The sequence below is a fragment of the Anguilla rostrata genome, chromosome 6, assembly GCF_018555375.3.
Source record: "Anguilla rostrata isolate EN2019 chromosome 6, ASM1855537v3, whole genome shotgun sequence".
NCBI lineage: Eukaryota > Metazoa > Chordata > Actinopteri > Anguilliformes > Anguillidae > Anguilla > Anguilla rostrata.
The window spans coordinates 27,084,447-27,103,361 of record NC_057938.1 but is presented as its reverse complement, the minus strand read 5'-3'; the positions used below and the strand labels follow the sequence as shown (position 1 = coordinate 27,103,361).

Here is an 18,915-nt window from a genome sequence, read left to right as displayed (position 1 = left end):
AAATCATATGAACAGGATTGCGCATAAAATTTACAAACAGCCAGCATTCATCATCGCATACACCAGGGATATGCACAAAACCAAATGTCTATACATGTGTCATGAAGCTCATATTGTTTTTTCATAGGAACATTTTTAAGAATAGTAAGAACAATTGAAAAGTTTTGTGAATGTGGCCCAATTCAGGGTGAAATTTGCCTTGACTGTAACTTTTGAGCAAAAATGGATTTTGCTTTGTGCTGTGCTTTGAAAGTTACTTCTACCATTAAATTAGGCTTTTAGGAATAAAATAAGTGGAGTTATTAAATATATGGCATAGAATAGACAACTGCCATGCTGTGCAGATTTATAATCTCTGTGTTACAAATTCAAACCACTGAAACCATACACTTCCTTTAATAAACCATGCACTGCAGCACTGAAAACACCCATTGATCTTACCTATTGTAGTGATGACAGTCCCAGCGAAGAAAAATGAACTGCTGAGGTCCCACAAGCTGGTCTGGTTGGATGAATTGCCTGATGGATTGACCCCAGTTCTTATCGCAGACACCACTTGCTGTGAGTATAACATATATTCGGTTACTAACAGATTTCCTTCACCAGGAACACACAGGAAATAACTACACCTCATCACTTGGGCGATATGGCTGAAAAATGACTATACAGTGCCGTGAAAAAGTATTTGCCCATTCCTGATTTCCTTTATTATTGCAAATTTGTCACACTGAATGGTTTCATATCTTTAGACAAAATGCGATATTAGACACAAAGGGAAATCGAGTAAACACAAAATGCATTTTTTAATTTATTATTTCATTTATTTAATGAAAAGAGTCAAACACCCAGATCATCCGTATAAAAAAGTAATTGCCTCCTTAGTTACTCAAACAATGAACCAATTTTAATTGATAATTAGATTCAGTTAATTGAACATAGCCAGGCTTGACTACTGCCAGCCCTGTTGAATATAGACCTCACTCATATTGAACCTTACCATCAGAGTGAAGTAGTCACCACATTTCTACAACCACACTATGCCACAACCAAAGGAAATTCCAGAAGAGATGAGAAAAAAGTTGAAATATATCAGTTTGGAAAGGTTTATAAAACTATTTTTAAGGCTCTACTGAACCACAGTGAGAGCCATTATTTCCAAATAGAACACTTGGAACTGTGTTGAATCTTCCCAGGGGTGGCCAGTCTGCCAAATTTTTTCCAAGAGCTTAGTGACAACTCATCCATGAAGTCACGAAAGATCTTAAAAGAACTGCAGGCCTCTCTAGCCTCAGCTAAGTTCAGTGTTCGTGATTCCACAATTCAGCATTCAATTCAGGATTCAGCAAGATGGACACCACTGCTAACCAAGAAGCACCTGGATGATCCCCAAGCAGCTTGGGATAATGTTCTATGGACAGAAGTGTCAGAAGTGGACATTTTCAGACAACATTTTCTGCCAAATGCCTGTAATGTAATGTAATGTAATGTAACACAGGTCCCATTATGTCTGGTGTAAAACAAATATAGCATTTCACAGTAAGAACATCATAATAACATGGTGTTGGTCATGTGATGGTGTGGGGATGCTTTCCTGCCTCAGGACCTGGACGACTTGCTATGATTGAAAAAACCATGAATTCTGCTCTGCACCAGAAGAATGAGAAAGAATACCAGAAGGAGAATGTCCGTGGTCATCTGTCCATGAGCTGAAGCTGAATAGCAATTGGGTCATTCACAAAGACAATGATCTAAAACACAAAAGCAAGTCCACATCTCAATGGCTGACAAGAAACTAAAAAGAAATTAAAGTTCTGGAGTGGCCTAGTCAAAGTTTTGACTTGAACCCAAAAAAGATGCTGAGGCAAAAATGAGCAGTTAAGAGTTTCCAAAAAATGTTAAGGACAAGTTCTTCTCTTTATGTCCTTAACTATTCCCTTAAGTTCCATTATTCCCAACACTGCTTAGTGACCAATTATAAGATACTAATGTCAGCCACTTAAAAGTGAAATAATTTGTTATATTTAATATTTTGTAATATCCAGGGGTGCCATGCCCATTGAAACTGAGGGGGCATGTGCTCCCTCATATATTCTGACCCCACTCTTGGTCCATGATCGCTCCAGCCACCCCAACAATCACCCCCTCCTCCCCACTTGACCATGTATTGTTACTGATGGAAGTGTAATAATGTCACTCTTAATGAAATTACGGAAAAAAAATAATGTTTGCAAAATGTACATAAACCACCCACATTTTCCTCGTTTGAGTTTGTGCCACCTCAAACATATTGGGTGCGCTATGTCCCGGTAATATCTAACTAATATTTTCATATTGCAAGATTTTTCTTGAGTTGAGTTTATCGGTTACTATTTAGTTGAATTCACTTTGCAGAATATTTTTAGTTTGCCATACTCCTCTTAGAGAATTACAATAATATACAGGGCTTGACATTAACAACTGCTATTCGCCAAATACAGGTAGAATTTGCAGTGGCGTGCAACTCTATCACTCTTACCAGCCACTTTGGCGTAACCTTTTGGTAGCATTTTCTATGAAAAACAAAAAAACATTGTAGTTTACAAAAGGCATCTGAAATAATTAAGACAATTTGAGGTGACACTACATGATACTACAAGTCCCATGAGCACTGAGTACACACTGTGCGCTCATCCTATTGGCACATCAATTTTGAGTGTCATAGCAAAGTGCTATGTGCTGTCTGCAGTTTCATTGACTTGTGCATATCAGTGTATTGCTGGGAGTGGAAGCTGTAAGTGAGCCTGACAGCTTGTTCTCGGGCAGGGGCACCTCAGATTTTGCAATCCTAACAGTGTAAGTATGTGTGCCGATATGTAAAAGTTGCAAATCTATCAGTGCATGAGTATATGTGAGTATGTTTATGTGTGTGTGCCTGCTTGCATGAGTGTGTGTGAGTGTACATGCACAAACAAAAAAGTTTTCAACTAAACATTTTAATTTTGGCTGAATGGCCCCTTAGTTCACATTCACCCTAGATTGAGGAATGAGATGTGGTGTGGTTACATGGTAAAGACAGGTGGCACAGAGAATGGATGAGCTTTGAAAGCATGACTGCAGAATCTTTAAAGTACTGACAGGCTCCAACAGAATAATGACATCTGTTAATATGCGGTCATGGAGAGGAGAATTTCCTTTTGCCTAGTCTAGTAAACTGTGCCTGAGATACATTCTTCTTATGCAACAAATTAATACAAGACTGAATGCTTCATACCAAAATATGTCTCAAGTGATTGATACTACAGCAAGCCCTGTTACAAGAAATAAGCCTATTTGATTTCCAATAATAAAATAGAATTTGGTGTGCTGCGAGTCTTATACCTGTTTGGCTTCTGTGCAATTATCCATCCTACCCTCATTTTAGGACAAACAGTGGCTGAACCCAGCTAGGCCTCACTGGGTCCTGGCCTAAGATATTGCATTGGCTGTCCTTACCCAGTTAGAGTGAGCTGAACAGCACCCCCTTCATTTGACTATCAGGTACTATACATTACACATTGTGCAGTAGACTGTGAAATTGTAGGATTGAAAATTATGCTAGAGTAGGAGAACTGATCATCATTTGGTAAGAAGTAATGGAGAAGCAACATACATATAGGTGTTACATTTCTCCAGCATAATATTAAAATAAATAGTTCACTTTTTATTTTAAAAAATAAATGAGTGTACAGTGTATGTTTAACCTTTTTTGTTGCGACCGCAGCTCTATAGCTCTGTCTGTCGGTCGGTTGGTTGGTTGGTCGGTTGATCCACAAAAGTGTCCCACCCCGTAGCGGCCACAGTTTTTGCCTCAGGAGGCTGAAATTTGGCATGGAGGTTGGTCATGACCGAAGGTAGAGCTGAGTAACTTTCAGGCCGATTGACCAAGAGGTGGCGTGGCGATGGGCGTGGCCTATCACAAAAAGGTGCATAACACCCAAATGGATTCACAGATTTGCACAAGATTTTGTGGAAAGGTTGGTCATGAGCCAAAGAAGAGATCACATGTTTGTGTGAGGATGCATGCGCATGTGCGGTCACAGCTATTGCAGATTCTCGCTTGTTCTAATGGACGTATTCTGATTTTCAGTGGTATGCAAGTTTTCTTTTTGATGATCTGATATGTTTAAAGTGGCAGTCTCGAAGATTTTCATTAAAATAAATGTCTGTTAAGTCACTATATATCGCTGAATTAGGTAACACAATGGTTATTGAGCCTATTATTATATTAATTAATATTGTTATTATTATTATAATTTATGATTAAAAAACTGGGTGTCTGTGGCGACATTCCCGGGAAAAAATCACAAGCGGCGCACAGTTTGTGACGCGTTTTCCATCACCCATCAGCGATCGGTCCGCCAGAGAGGGTAGGCGAAACTGACACAACAGGCTCGCTCTTCAACTCACTTGTGAGTGTGAGTGGCGTACTGTTTTTTTCCGGTGTCTGCTAGCGTTACGGAACCCTAAAAAGTTTTTGTGTAACATGAGAGGTCATATTATTTGTTGATGTAGATTTCGTATTACATTTGATGACAATGTAGCGTTACTAAATTACATAGTTATTTGCACAGCTAATGCTAGCTACCGGACCATGTCAAGAAGGGCAACATTAGTTTAGACAACGTTGTTCACAGTAGGTAGCCATCTCTCACATCAGGTAACCTTGTGTTAGCTAGCTAGCTAATGTAATTAACATAATTTAATGTCAGCTAACAATTACAAAAAAACACTAGCTAACACTACCGACCGGTACCAACCTCGCAAACCGTCTCTCAAATGCAGTGCTACCTTGTTGCAACGGTGCAATGTAGCTAACTAAAGGCCAGTTCAGATCAATGATTGGCAACGAGACTGGATGCAACTTGCAAAATTTCAAGACGTCTGATTGTAAACGTTCTAAAACTGCACTTAAAGATTTGACAAGGTGGGTCTTTTGAGATACCAGGGCAGGCAATGGCTCTGCTACTAACCAGTTCACATCGCTGCAATTTTCTCTCCAACATTCTAAAACCGTTTTGTCTCGTCGCGAATCATTGATCTGAACTGGCCTTAACGTTACCGTTATTTACATTGCCATCAGTTCATCAATATATTATAATGATCGTCTTTACACAGAGCATTAACCCCGGGGTATAGGTGGAGCAGAGCCGGGTCTGATTTCTGTGTGTAAAGATGTCTAGCCTGAGAAAACTAAATTAAAAAATACAGCAGTATGGATTAGCATTGTTATTATTTTATTACGCTTCCTCATATGTTCCTTCAGCCTTGATGCCCTTTCTTGATGAAATCTCCTTTGTTTTTGTTTTATTCTTCTTGTACTGATTGCTAATTTAACACCCAGCTCAGCTTTATTCTCGAACAGTTTAGCTAGCAAAACCAGAAACACCAGGGGTAACATTTTGCAAGGCAGCTGTTTCAAAAATATCACACAACTGTCATTCATGAGAAAGACAATGTTTATTGTGCACAAGATAAATTATTATTCACACAGTGAATCCGGCGGATTCTTCTCTGCAGTGTAAAGATGTTCATATCGGGCAAAAGGTGGATAAAGAAAATTTATCATCACTTATTCTACCCCAGGTCGACTACAGCATTTTAACCCGGCTTGGCAATGTAAAGACAGCTTAAGTTAGCTTAAGCCTAATGTTAGACAATTAATGAGTATGTACATAACGTTACTTTTATAACAACCATTTTTTATTAAGTAAATAGTAAATGTTATAGTTACCGTGGCCCAGGTGCCAGCTGACTGACGTCACACACAGGCGACACTGTTTGGAAGTTGGGAAGTGAGGTCCAAAAACACACCTGCAATTACCGCTTCCCGCCATTGGTACCGCCAAAGAAAACGAAACGAAAATCTTCGAGATTGACACTTTAATTTGTTCCTGACTGTTATTCTGTGTGTGATGAAGGATATATTAGAAAAAGTTTCTGATAACCTGCAGACTCTAAATAGTTGTTATAGGGGCGTTGGGGGCTTCATCAAAAGTAAGTCAATACACTTCAAATAACTCCAAAGCAGTTTGTACTGACGTGCTATGACTAAAGAGGTTGTATATGTGCATCTCATAAAAAACACGTTTTCAACGTACAAAAATGCCAAGTTACTCAAAAGTATTGATATCAAAATGACGCCAAGTTACGGTACTACAAACAATATAGGCTATCTTGCCTCACCGAAATTTAATAACATGTATTCCAAAGCAATGCTACCCAGTATTTCCTCAATTCTTTAAAGTCACTTGGCCCTGTGTGTATATAAGTGTGCAGTACATGGACAGGCCAAACATATGTGTGGATGGCTTTCTCACAGTCATGATTGATTGAAAAGGCATCTATATGTCCAATTTGTATTGGTATGTATGTATTTTGGTGGCCAGCCTTTCTGTTGTGTGAATGATTGTATGTTTCTTGGTATAAATGTCTGTTCGTAAATGTGAATGTAACATGCTGCGAGAGAAATGTCCCCATGGGGATAAAGAAGTTCTCTATGTATGTATGTACAATATGTATTTTACATGTATTTATTGTATGTTGCAAATATACAATCACTTGTACATTTAGTCAAATTCAGTTCAGAAGCAAGTATAAACATATGTTTTCTGGAGAAATATGCTTCCTGTAGTGACTGACCAGCAGTTTTCTACATGAATTTCCATGTGTTCAATGAGGCAATACGAAATATTTGACACTTTGATCTGACACAACGTTTGCATGACATTGTAATATGGTAAGGTTACAAAACACAGGGCCAAGTGACTTTAAAGAATTGAGGAAATACTGGGTAGCATTGCTTTGGAATACATGTTATTAAATTTCGGTGAGGCAAGATAGCCTATATTGTTTGTAGTACCGTAACTTGGCGTCATTTTGATATCAATACTTTTGAGTAACTTGGCATTTTTGTACGTTGAAAACGTGTTTTTTATGAGATATCATTTCTTTTTGCAAAGCGTTTTATTACGAGAGTGAGAAATGCGAAGTGACCCTGTAAGAAACGGTTGTGAATTATGGCTATCATTGTGTGAATTTGTACAGTCTGAAGAGCGTGTACGTTTAGCAGTTTCGGTTTGCTATATATGTAAAACAGTGGCTGTGACAAATGGTGCGGTGGCGTAATTGTAAACGCATCAGAAAAGGTTAAATATGGCAGGGTGTAGCTATGTAGGCTACTCACGGATTTGACGGGCATCCAACGAGCCTTGATTGACAAAAGAATCAGCAAGCCCGTAGAATTAGAGCTGCCTAGGTCGCAACTTGTGTACCCTTCTGTCCTGCTCCGTTGTCTGTTATTTCGTGAAGATGCACTTTTAGTGTTTGTAAGGTTTATAAGGCATTTTGATAGGCTTATCTGCAGGTAGGAATCCTCTTTGCTGTTTTGTTAAGCTAGAACCGGAAAAGTTGATAGTGGAGAATAGGAGCAGACGCATATGTCCAAGCAGGCTTTGCATATGAGAAAATAACAAGTGTGAGATAAATTAGGCGAAATGATGAAATTGCGTAGTTGAAACAACATGTTTTTTTTTAGCAGAATGGGCATGTAGGTGAAGGTTGACATGATCACAGACTATAGTGCGAAGTAAATGAAGTGACCATGAGCGAGCTTAGTTTCCTTATCAACGGTACATATAACAGTCTGTATTTAATGTTCGTTGTTGAAGTGGAGGGTTAAATAACGTGTGCAATCTATCGCACAAATGTGTTTTCTCATGTTCAGTGCTAGTAGTTATACTTATGAGTGAATCATGATTTTAGATGTAATGTTTTAATGCGGAGTTGCAGAACGTACAGACGTAGTAATTGTTTGTAGCCTATGTGGCTAGATAGAGAACAGGGCGAGGTAACATGAATGTAGAAACGTGGCGTTTGCTGATATGAAGGTTTTGTACGGTAGCCAAGTGAAGAAATATAGTTAGTGGAAATGGCACAGTGGTGAACTGGTGTAACTTTTAATAAAAGGAATACATTTGCGTCATGAAATGCATATGGGTGGCCGTGAGTGAGTTTTGGTAAAGCAAATGTAAGCGTAAGAAAATGTTAGTGTAAAAGAGGAAATGATCTGCCTGAGGGCGAGTCGGGATTCAAGCTTTCAACCGGAGGTTTACCAGCCCGTGACTTCGTTAGTGCAGCACCATGCCGTAGCTATGCAGTGAGTGAAATATCATTAGCAAACCTGCCGGTGGTTTTAAAAAAGAACACAGGCCAGTAAGCACAGAAGAGCTCCCGTTGAATCCATATGGCTTAGCAATATTGTAGCCGGTTAATAACTGAACGTACAGACGGTAAGTCATAATGCATATGGCTTAGCAATATTGTAGCCGGTTAATAACTGAACGGTGAACGGCGGGTAGATATGGTGCAAAAGCAATAATTGATAAGTAGTAGACAATAATTAGTGAGGGTCGAAGCAGGTTAAGGAAACGTGTTCCTAGCTGGGTTTGAACCTAAGACCCCATGTTCCCAAGACTGTAACCTTGCCCACTAGGCCACGGGCAGACTAGCTGTTTAGACTGCGGAGTTGCAGAACATACATACGTAGTTGTTTGTAGCCTATGTGGCTAGATAGAGAACATGGCGAGGTAACATGAATGTACAAACGTGGCGTTTGCTGATAAGAAGGTTTTGTACGGTAGCCAAGTGAAGAAATATAGTTCGTAGAAATGGCACAGCGGTGAACTGGTGTAACTTTTTAATAAAAGGAATACATTTGCCGTCATGAAATGCATATGGGTGGCCGTGAGTGAGTTTTGGTAAAGGAAATATAACCGTAAGAAAACGTTTGTATAAAAGAGGAAATGGTCTGCCTGAGGGCGAGTCGTGATTCAAGCCTTAAACCGGAGGTTTACCAGTCTGTGACTTCGTTAGTGCAGCACCATGCCATAGCTATGCAATGCGTGAAATATCATTAGCAAACCTGCCGGTGGTTTTAAAGATCACAGGCCAGTAAACACAGATTAGCTCCCGTTGAATCCATATGGCTTAGCAATATTGTAGCTGGTTAATAACTGAACGGTGAACGGCAGGTAGATATGGTGCAAAAGCAATAATTGATAAGTAGTAGACAATTATTAGTGAGGGTTGAAGCAGGTTAAAGAAACGTGTTCCAAGCTGGGCTTGAACCTACGACCCCGTGTTCTCAAGACTGTAACCTTGCCCACTAGGCCACAGGCGGACTAGCTATTTACCCTGCAAATGTTTCAGAGTAGAAAGGTATCGGTATTTTGCGTGTGTATGCGCGTTTTTGATTGGGTCGTGTAGGTGAAGATTTGGCTGGTGTCAGTGAAATGTCCAATGGGGAGACATGTTGTTAGTGGGAAAGGCGGCAGGAAAAATAAGAATGAGAAGAAGAAAGAGAAGAAGAAGGAGAAAACGCAAAATCCCCTTAGTTTGGGGCTTTATTGTGTGGACATGTGAAGTTGTTTATGAGTTCTGTTTGTTGAAATGGGGTCAGAATGTACAGAATTTAATGTTTTTAAGGGCTGAGTGTCTGTGGCTGTTGTGGTTATTTCTGTGGGGAACCCTGAAAAGTGCCAAACTCTCGGTGCTGTATAGGTATGGGGGCATGCCCCCGCCAAGGCGTAACTTGGCGGGATGGCATACCTGCCATCCCAATATTACCCAATTATCTATTTTACCATTTGCCAATTATCTATTACCAATTATATGTCTAATCTTATTTTGATACATTCTCCCTTTCTGTTTTCCTTCAGATCACCACTGCAAGGGAGGGACCTCAATGCATGTATATGAGAATAGTTCAGACAACTCACAATTTGAATAAAGCAATATTTACATTTAGATTTAACATTACTGCAACTTTGCTGTCAAGGTTCTGCCTCTTATCATTCCCTCTTTGCATAAGCCAGCCAAAATGATAACGATAACACTACAAACCCCCCCCCCCCCCCCCCCCCCCCCCCCCTTATGGGGATGAGAAACAGAGCACACAGGTTGATGCCGGAATGGTGATCGGAGAAAAGAAATCTTTGAAAGGCATAAATACAGTCGAGCAAGTGTAGCAGCAATAGCACGGCAGAATGAACAATGGTATGAACAGGAAAGGTGATTTAAATACCCCTCCCATTAAGGCGCAAGCAATAGTGAGTGAACAGCGCTTCAGGAGTTGTCTGCCCAAACTAGCTCCGCAGGCTTCATATCATTTTATGTGCCTCAACAAAAAACTGCATTGCTTAAACACATCAGGGTGATACTGCTCACTTATGCCTATAAGACTGTATTTACCATTAATCATATAAATTAAAATGTCTCAGGTCATTTACACCTGCAGCTTCAACACAGTCAGTGGCATTCTTCAAACTTCCAGAACTCTGGAAAAGGAATACTTATCTTAAACTGTTATACAAGTAAAGATTCTAATTATTCACTACAAATTACTGGGTCATGCCTTTGCTGAAAACTACCTTGGCATAACAGCAAATAGGACTGGGAACTGTCCATGGTCCTAGCAAAAAATAAAAAAATAAAGGCCTGCAATGGCCTTTCACGGTAATAGTTTCACATCTGGTTGAAAAAATGAGCATGCGTACACGAATAGTACCAGATCGTTTGTTCTCAGCCGAGGCAGCAACACAGATGAATAAACCCTATTTCTTGGCCCAGGAAAGACATCCCTGTGACTCTGCTGATGTAGAGGCGCTGATGTTTTACTAAAGTGTGAGTTTGAAAGTGTGAAAACCACTGTGAAAAGGGGAGAGTCTGTGTCTGCTGCGTGCAGTGGGGGAATATCGCCTGGGTGCTGCTGGTTAAATGCTTTGAGGGCGAGCTATGTCTTAGCGCTGCTTCACTGCACCCTTTAAATAACCACTGTCACGCTGTGCTGCCCATGTTAGAAGAGGAGGGACTGTGGCCATGTGAGGCTGATTGACAGGCAGACATACCAGCAGCCGCAAGTCTGCATTATGGTGGGCCTTGCAGTTCTTGTGCGGGCGGCTGCAAACATCTGCACATGACAGGGCACTCAGTCCTCCTGACCTAGATCAGTGAGCTGGAAGGTTCTGTAGATGCCAGCCCTCACTGCTGGAAAAGCCATAAAATATCACATCTCTATCTCTGTTTAGCACTTAATTTTTCACAAGCGCTGGGTTTATCTTTGAACATAAGTATTAAGGCACAGAAGCTTCCAGACACAAGGATTGCAAACTCCAGGCCTGGAGGGTTGTATTGTCTGGAGGCTATTATGCTTTCCTTTCAATCGGCAGCCAATTTAGGCCTCGTAAATACGGTGTATAGCCAGTTGATAACATAAACATCAAAGCGCTTAAACATGGAAACACACCGAAATCCAGCTGACACCACAGCCCTCCAGAATTTGAGTCTGAGACACCTGACTTAGGTAATTTGACATTTAGTAGTTTGGAGACTATCATTTCAAATAAACCCCAGACCTCAAACTGAAATATTTATAACAACACATAGCTATAGAATGAAAGACCTTGCTTTGTTCAGAATGATCGACAGCCCTGGCACATCAATGAAAGGAGGAGTTATTACAAATCTACAATGGATGTTGATTCTCATGGTGCTAGGCATTCTGGCAACTGGAATCGCTGGCTGGGCTTTCTACAGCAGAGGCAGGTTTAATTACTCCCTTGGAGAAATTCGCCATCCGTTATTATTCAGAACATGCCACAGGCAAGGGAGAGGGAAAGCTTGATCAGAGGACTTTGTCAAGGTGCACTGTGCTGGTGGTTCACACTGTATAAATAAATCATTACAGCATTGCAAGAGTCCAAGCATGTACTTAGCAGTCTACATGAAGCACACTTACAGCTGCGTGTACAAAATTTGATGAATGAGTAGCCAACTAACAAAGACCTGAGCCTGGCAGCATGTGTTCATTACACTAATGACGTGCTTATTACCTTAACAAGGTCCTCCAGCTCAGAGGAGTTAACACAGGAGTGGCGGGAGAGGAATTCCAGCTTCTGGGCCAGTATGGCATACTTCTGGGACCTCTCGTAAGGCTGCTCCAGGGCCTTGAATACTGTTGCCCCGATGATCAGGTAGAGCACCACCAACAGGAATATTGCAGAAACAGTCTTCCACCTCATGACTGTGGTGATGGCATCAAAGTTGTCCTCTGAGTTTAAGATAACAGGCTTGGTGGAGAAGGAGAGGCGTGGTTTGGTGTTCTGAGCGGCTGATCTGGGATCCAGAAGATCAGGTGCAGCCACTGAGCAGAGATAGACCATGACCACCTGTGAGTACTACCGTTATTATAAGCAACATAGAGCCTCAAGACCTGGTTATACTGGGAACAATAGCTAGCAATAACTGGAAAATTATAAACAAATCATTCCAATATAAATGAATGAAAGTTCATTGCAAGCTCATTGAAAACAAATGAGCTAGAATGATAATGATACGACAGCATCCGGCTTACTGTCAGTGTGATTTTCAATTAAACGCATTCAACAAATGACTTGTGTATACTGTCTGTACCCACGGGAAGCCTGTGAGTTTATTCACTGTTGTGTACAATGAGAAATAATTCTCTGATGAGAATGTTAATGAAGAATTTATAGTTTATGATTATAGTCATAGTTCTAATTCCCAGGGGAAACAGGTCTTTAGGGTGCAGTCCACCAAAATTCATAACCAATAGCCACTACCCTCTGATCACACAGTGAGCAATTGAAGGGGAGGGTGAGGGTGAAGGGGAGTGCCAGCCAGCAACCCAAGTCACTGGGCAACTGAGAAACAAAAGTTAACAGAAATGTTTCCAATGGTTTATCTTTTCATAAGCATCACCAATCAACAGCCAATCAGTTTCAGACTTCCCATTTCACCTCCCAATATGATATAATTTTGTGAATAATTGTTCTGCCTGACTTCACTTATTGCAATGAAGGAGCAGCTAAAACTTAAAGAATAGGCAGCAGACTATATGGAAATATGTTCTACCAAAATCAGTCACAATTACATCAAAACATGTTGATGTAACATGTTTTGATGTAAGTGCGACTGATTATGGTAGAGCAAAATCAGTCACTCTGTGGTGTATAAAACATGTCAAAACAGTTTTATGCACCACAGAGAGCTGGCTATGGCTAGCAGTCTATCTCTTCCTCAGTACCTAGCTAGATAATGTTAGCTATTGGCAAAGATAGAGAGATTGTTAGCTAAACAGCTATTGATAGACAGAATACAAGGTGGCTAACTAGCTACCGAGAAAGTGATATCGCTTACTAGCTAGCGAGATAGCAGTAACAAATAATATTTATCAGTGTCATTAAATAACTATATAAAATAAAGGATAGGCTATATGATAAATATATTGTGCCAATGCACATATCTGCCAATAAACTAATAATTTGCCATCGGCTGATCATTTTACAAACAACCAATTTTCAGCCTCAATTATGCCCCATCGATCAAAAGTATAAAAAAGTTAATTGCTTATTTTAATGCAAGACTTGGTTTTCATTTGCCTGTCACATACAAAATAATTGCATTTGTTTTCCATATTCAGTGTTTCCCCTATAATTGCTGCCAGACCTACAAAATCCTTTTTTTTAAATGCCAAAAATAAAGCCAAATATCTAATCAGGTGGAAATCAATAATCATTTGCTCTTGGGAGTAATCCTGTGGGACGCTGTTTCGAAACATATATCAACCTCTATGTTGTTGCCTGGAAAACTTGACACTATAAGACTGGAGAAGTGCTGGCTTTCTTTATTTTTTTTCTCCAAAGCATCTCAAAGTGAAAGTAAATTTCTGATATTCAATATTCTCTTGTGGAACTGCAATGCCACTGTCTGTCTCTTGTTTGTGCTGTCAATAGTACAACCTAATGTCACCACATTATATCGATGTGGTTGAACGTCTCCTCTGTAATCAAACATAATATTATTGCATCAACAATTTAATTAATCAACTAGCTAGCTAGCGTTACACAGACACTGCCTCTCATAGCTTGCCAGCAAACAAAATACTAAAATTGAACATGAGCATGGCATCAACTAAAATGAGAAAAAACTCTAACGCAGGAGACAGACAACCAAACATTAACATTTTTCTCCTGTGTTCATGATGATATTTTGCAAAGGTTGGGGATTGTTCACATTTATGCAACCAGAACACCTTGGTAAACATGCAAAGTAATGGCAGGTGTCTCACTATTTTTTGCTTCAATAACAATTCTTCTGAAATATATAACCCCAACAACTCCTTGGCACTTTAATTTAATCTGATTTAAATTAATTTGATCTAATATATTTTTATTTAATGTTAAATCTTATTTGTCACACAGATTGTCATGTAACATTGTCATGTAACATGTAACATTGTTAAAAATGCTCTGTATGCATTTGTGGAGTCTTAATTATAATTTGATATAGGTTACACAGCTTATTTCTATACAATAAATGCAGAATATTAAGTTATCCTCCCCTTGTGATCATCTTGTTTTAAGTCTTGAATATACAGAGCAAACAGAAAATTGAACACAAATATAAACTGCAGACCGCTGGCTGCACCCTGCGTGCCACATCTGTTTAGGTTTTTTTTTTTTTTTTTGGTGTGTACCATCAGGCCTGAAAAAAATTGTCGGGGAACCACTGATATTTCAGGAATACACTTTCAGTTGAAGGAATGCATTTCATGTTGGATGAATGTCATAAAAAAAGAAAAATAGAAATGTCATTAAAAATAGATGTTTCACTTTGCTGCATTACTTTAAAGTTGTGTAATTAAAATTGTGTTTTTTAGATTTTGAACAGTTGAACAAAAAACTTATGAAAGCAGAACCACCAAACTATCAAGGACACAATGGGAAGCTGTTGCCTCTCCCTCAACCTAGTACACTTGAGTGACCCTGTACCCAAATCACTCACTGTGTGAATGAGAGGTTAGTCTCCACAATGAATTGAATGCACTGTTACTTTAATAGCATTAGTTTCCTTTACTTCACAATTGTTCTTGCTATTAAAGTAAAAACATTAAATGGCAAAACATAAACTTTAGAGCTGATCTAATGAAAAATGAAACAAGCTGAACAACTTTCTTGTCAACAACCAAAATAATTACTACTCCTTTAAAAAGGTGCAAAACAGAAAATAAGCAAAAAAGAAAACAAATTCAGAAATTTCAGTCAATGGACAGTTCTTATCAGTTCCTATTACATAAACATTTTTTTACTTCACCCATTTTTAAGTTTAATCTCCAAAAGGTAGCAAGCTAACTATTACATCATCCAACATCCTCATCATTACCTGAACAACTTTTTTTCTTTAAAAAATTTCAAATATACAATACTTTGCTCGTAAATACAAGTAAAATACTGTGCCAAAACAATTGTTGTATTTGCAAATATTTCATTATGACAACTCTCTTAATTTTAGTATCATGCTAAAACATTTTTAAACAAGAGGAAATAAGTGTGACACTTATAGGGTGCATTCCCGATTTAAATGGCATTCATTAACAAAAAAACAAATTTTGTGCCATTGTTTGTACATGTATTGACTCCCACACTTATTCATTGAGTAAATAACCAACCCACAGATAAAAAGTTATTATATTTACTACTAAATTAGTAATAAACTGTACAATAACAAATTGAGCAATAAACTGTGCTCTATAGTGTAATAACACTTCATATTTTCTGGAAGGCTGTTTTGACCAAAGCACCAGGGTAAAGTCATAACTAATGAGGATCCAATGTAGATAGGTTGGCCACACCAGCACCACGCCCCCTACTATCTTTATGCATTATTTTCCGAAGGCCTCTAATTCTTACAGTGTATATCCTAAGAAAAAACACTGAAAACTATATATATATATATATATATATATACTAAGCACTGAAACCCTTTGCAAAACACACAACTGGTAAATCAAATATTTAATTGAACTGAGAAAGCATTTTATTTGTCCGTTTTCATTTTTGAGCAATTGGATTAAACAATAGACATTTTATGTGTAGGCTATGTTGTTTTAAATAATTTAATTTATTACGGCTTGCAGTTTACGTTTCTGAAATTATTGATTAGTGGGCAAAATGGTATATAACGTTTGAGGGCTGGTGAACATTCAAGTTGCCTAAGCAATAAATTCGTGAACTTGCATCCATCAACTCACCAATAGACTATAGAAACACGGTAGTATATAGGCTACTTTCACTGGTATAATTCGCTTACCTATTGAGATTCGACGAAGAAAAAAATGTAACACTCAATCGTCTGAACCGCGTGGTTATGAGGATTTGACGTTCGTGCACTTGCTATAGTGATTCAACATCCGAAGCCTTTTCGCTATGTTATATTAGTGTACTGGATTAATGTATCGAAGTGAATTACTGCAGACTTTGTTAACAACATTTAAACACGTTATGTAATTGTCCGACAGTTTCACACGATTTACAGAAATATCAGAGCCAAAAAATTTATATAATAATGCTGTTTGAATGACTACATGACAACGTCTCCTCTTCCAATGCAGTTGATTATTTCTACCTATCTATTCTAGACTCGATCATAGGTTTTTCCTTCTCATTCAGATGTATTAACAACTCTTAGTAATGTTCTTCCATGCAGATTTCAAACAGAGTGAATTATAGTCATAATGTCTTTGTATGTTGAATAATTCATAGCACACTTACTTCTCTACCAAGTGCCTTTCTTTTCTGTTCTTCATCAGCAGTTATTTCCGAGATTATATTTGCAATTTTGTTATTTTAGGTTCAGCTTTTCCTACCACAGGCGGATGCGCTCTGACGGATATTTCCACTCGGTACAGCGCACGCTTTGCTCCTTCCAGCGAATAATTCTAAATGCCTCCTACAGCCGAACCAGCTTTTAGTCCCCGATTGCAATGTTCCACAGTACACCACGTTCGAATCCGAGAGTGCGCAAACACACAAAAGGCTGGAAAGGGTGGGGTAAAGCAAATTGTTTCCAAGAAATTCGGCCAGTCCTTTCAGAACGTAATAGCCTTCCGTTCGCAGAAGAACGTAGACGTTTGTTTCATAGACAGAGTGAGCACGGGGAAATGTGAAGTGCACGGCTTGTTCTTATTATAAGCAAGCTACGGGGCAAGCTTTGGTGCTCCTGCAAGTACGGTAGCGCCGGCGAAAACGGAGAACACGTTCCTGAGAGAACAAGATCACTTCAGAACGACAGGTGCGTCTGAAGACAGTCTGATTCACTACAGCACGTAAATATTCGTAGTTTATCATCGCTCTTCTTGTAAACAAATTATACTTTAACCACTTACCCTCAGTAGGTTCTATCGTTTCAAAATCTAAACGCCTGCATGCGTATAAACGCATTCAGTACAGTTCCAAAAGTATGTGGACATTCCTTGTAATTAGTGGTTAGTACACAAGCCTAAGATCACCATGCGCAATGCCAAGCGTCGGCTGAAATGGTGTAAAGCACACCGCCATTGGAGTCTGAAGCAGTGGAAATGTATTCTCTGGATTGATGAATGAAGAGTCGCTATCTTGCATCTGGGTTTGGCAGAATGCATAATGCCAACTGTACTGTACAACTCTAAGGTTTGGTGGAGGAGGAATAATGGTCTGGGGCTGTTTTTCAAGGATTGTGATAGCCCCCTTAGTTCCAGTGAAGGGAAGTCTTAATGCTACAGCATAAAATGACATTCAATAGAATTGTGCGCTTCCAACTTTAAGGCAACAGTTTGGGGAAGGCCTTTTCTTATTTCAGTATGACAATGTCCCTGTCCATAAATAAATGGTTTGATGAGTTCAGTGGGGAAGAACTTGGCTGACCTGCATAGAGCCCTGACCTTTACCTCATCAAACACCTTTGGGATTAATTTCATTTCCGACTGCGAGCCAGGCCTTATGCCCAACATCAGTGCCCAACCTCACTAATGCTCTTGTGGCTGAATGGAAGAAAATATTAGCAGCCAGTTTCCAAAATCTATTGGACAGCCCTCCCAGAGTGGAGGCTGTTACAGCAAAGGGGGGTCAAACTCCATATTAATGCCCATGGTTTTGGACTAAGATGTTGAACAAGTGCACATGGGTGTGATTTTCAGGTGTCCACATACTTTTGGAGATGTAGTGTATGTCATATTTTGTGTAACAATCCAGAAAGTCAAAAGTAAGACTATGATTAGGCTATACTTTCTGAATAATGCATTTTATACTGTAAATGTAGAAGATCTGTACATGCGATGACATTTTTTTTCTTACCATTTCATTATGACCACCTAGTTGCAGATTCTTCTTACTTGCAAATATTTTATTTATTTATTTTATTATATTTTTTTTGAGGGGGGGGGGGGGGGGGTGGCATGGGTACTTTCTCTGTTATAGGAATTTGTAAATGTTTTCAATTATATCATTTCAGAATAAACATGTTGTTCACTCTGTGATGGGTAATCCAGATCAAATGTAAATATGTGATCTGGACTATTATTTTTATAATTTTTGTAAGACACAAAGTTGGGGGAGGGGGGGAGGTTTTAGGTTTACATCATATTATTCAGTCAAGACAGAGTCAGTAACTTCAGGTGAGGAAGGCATTTTATTTCAGTGTGTTCTCACAATTCGTATGAACAAAACAAGGACAAAAAGGGATGAAACAAGGCTACCGACATCTGTAAATCCCATGCTGGAATTTTTTTTTGTTGCCATTTGTAGAACCTACAATTAAACAGTTTCATTCAGACTAAAAGTGCTATTTCAAAGCAACAAGAGAACAAAACCACTTAAAACACATGAGATTCACCTTTATGAAAATTTATTTTTACTTTTATTAAAATGGTTCATTTCACAGAAAGTATTCATTCACTGGAACCATGAGATAAGACGTAACTCAGAGAATCAAGTGTAAACGGTGGTGGTAGGATGTTCTGTTCCAGATTATGTGAATAATGTGTCTCTTGGAGCCACCTTTTCT

General features: G+C 39.0%; 1 protein-coding gene across 1 annotated transcript; it reads right to left on the bottom strand.

Annotated features, from left to right (window-relative positions):
* Positions 1-316: 316 nt before the first annotated feature.
* On the bottom strand, positions 317-17,108 carry LOC135256954 (potassium channel subfamily K member 2-like). Its single transcript, XM_064339265.1, has 3 exons — positions 16,647-17,108; positions 11,907-12,217; positions 317-559 (listed from the first exon to the last, which is right to left on the bottom strand). Coding segments are annotated over exons 1-3 (525 nt in total). The 5' UTR covers positions 16,648-17,108; the 3' UTR covers positions 317-346.
* Positions 17,109-18,915: the final 1,807 nt, after the last annotated feature.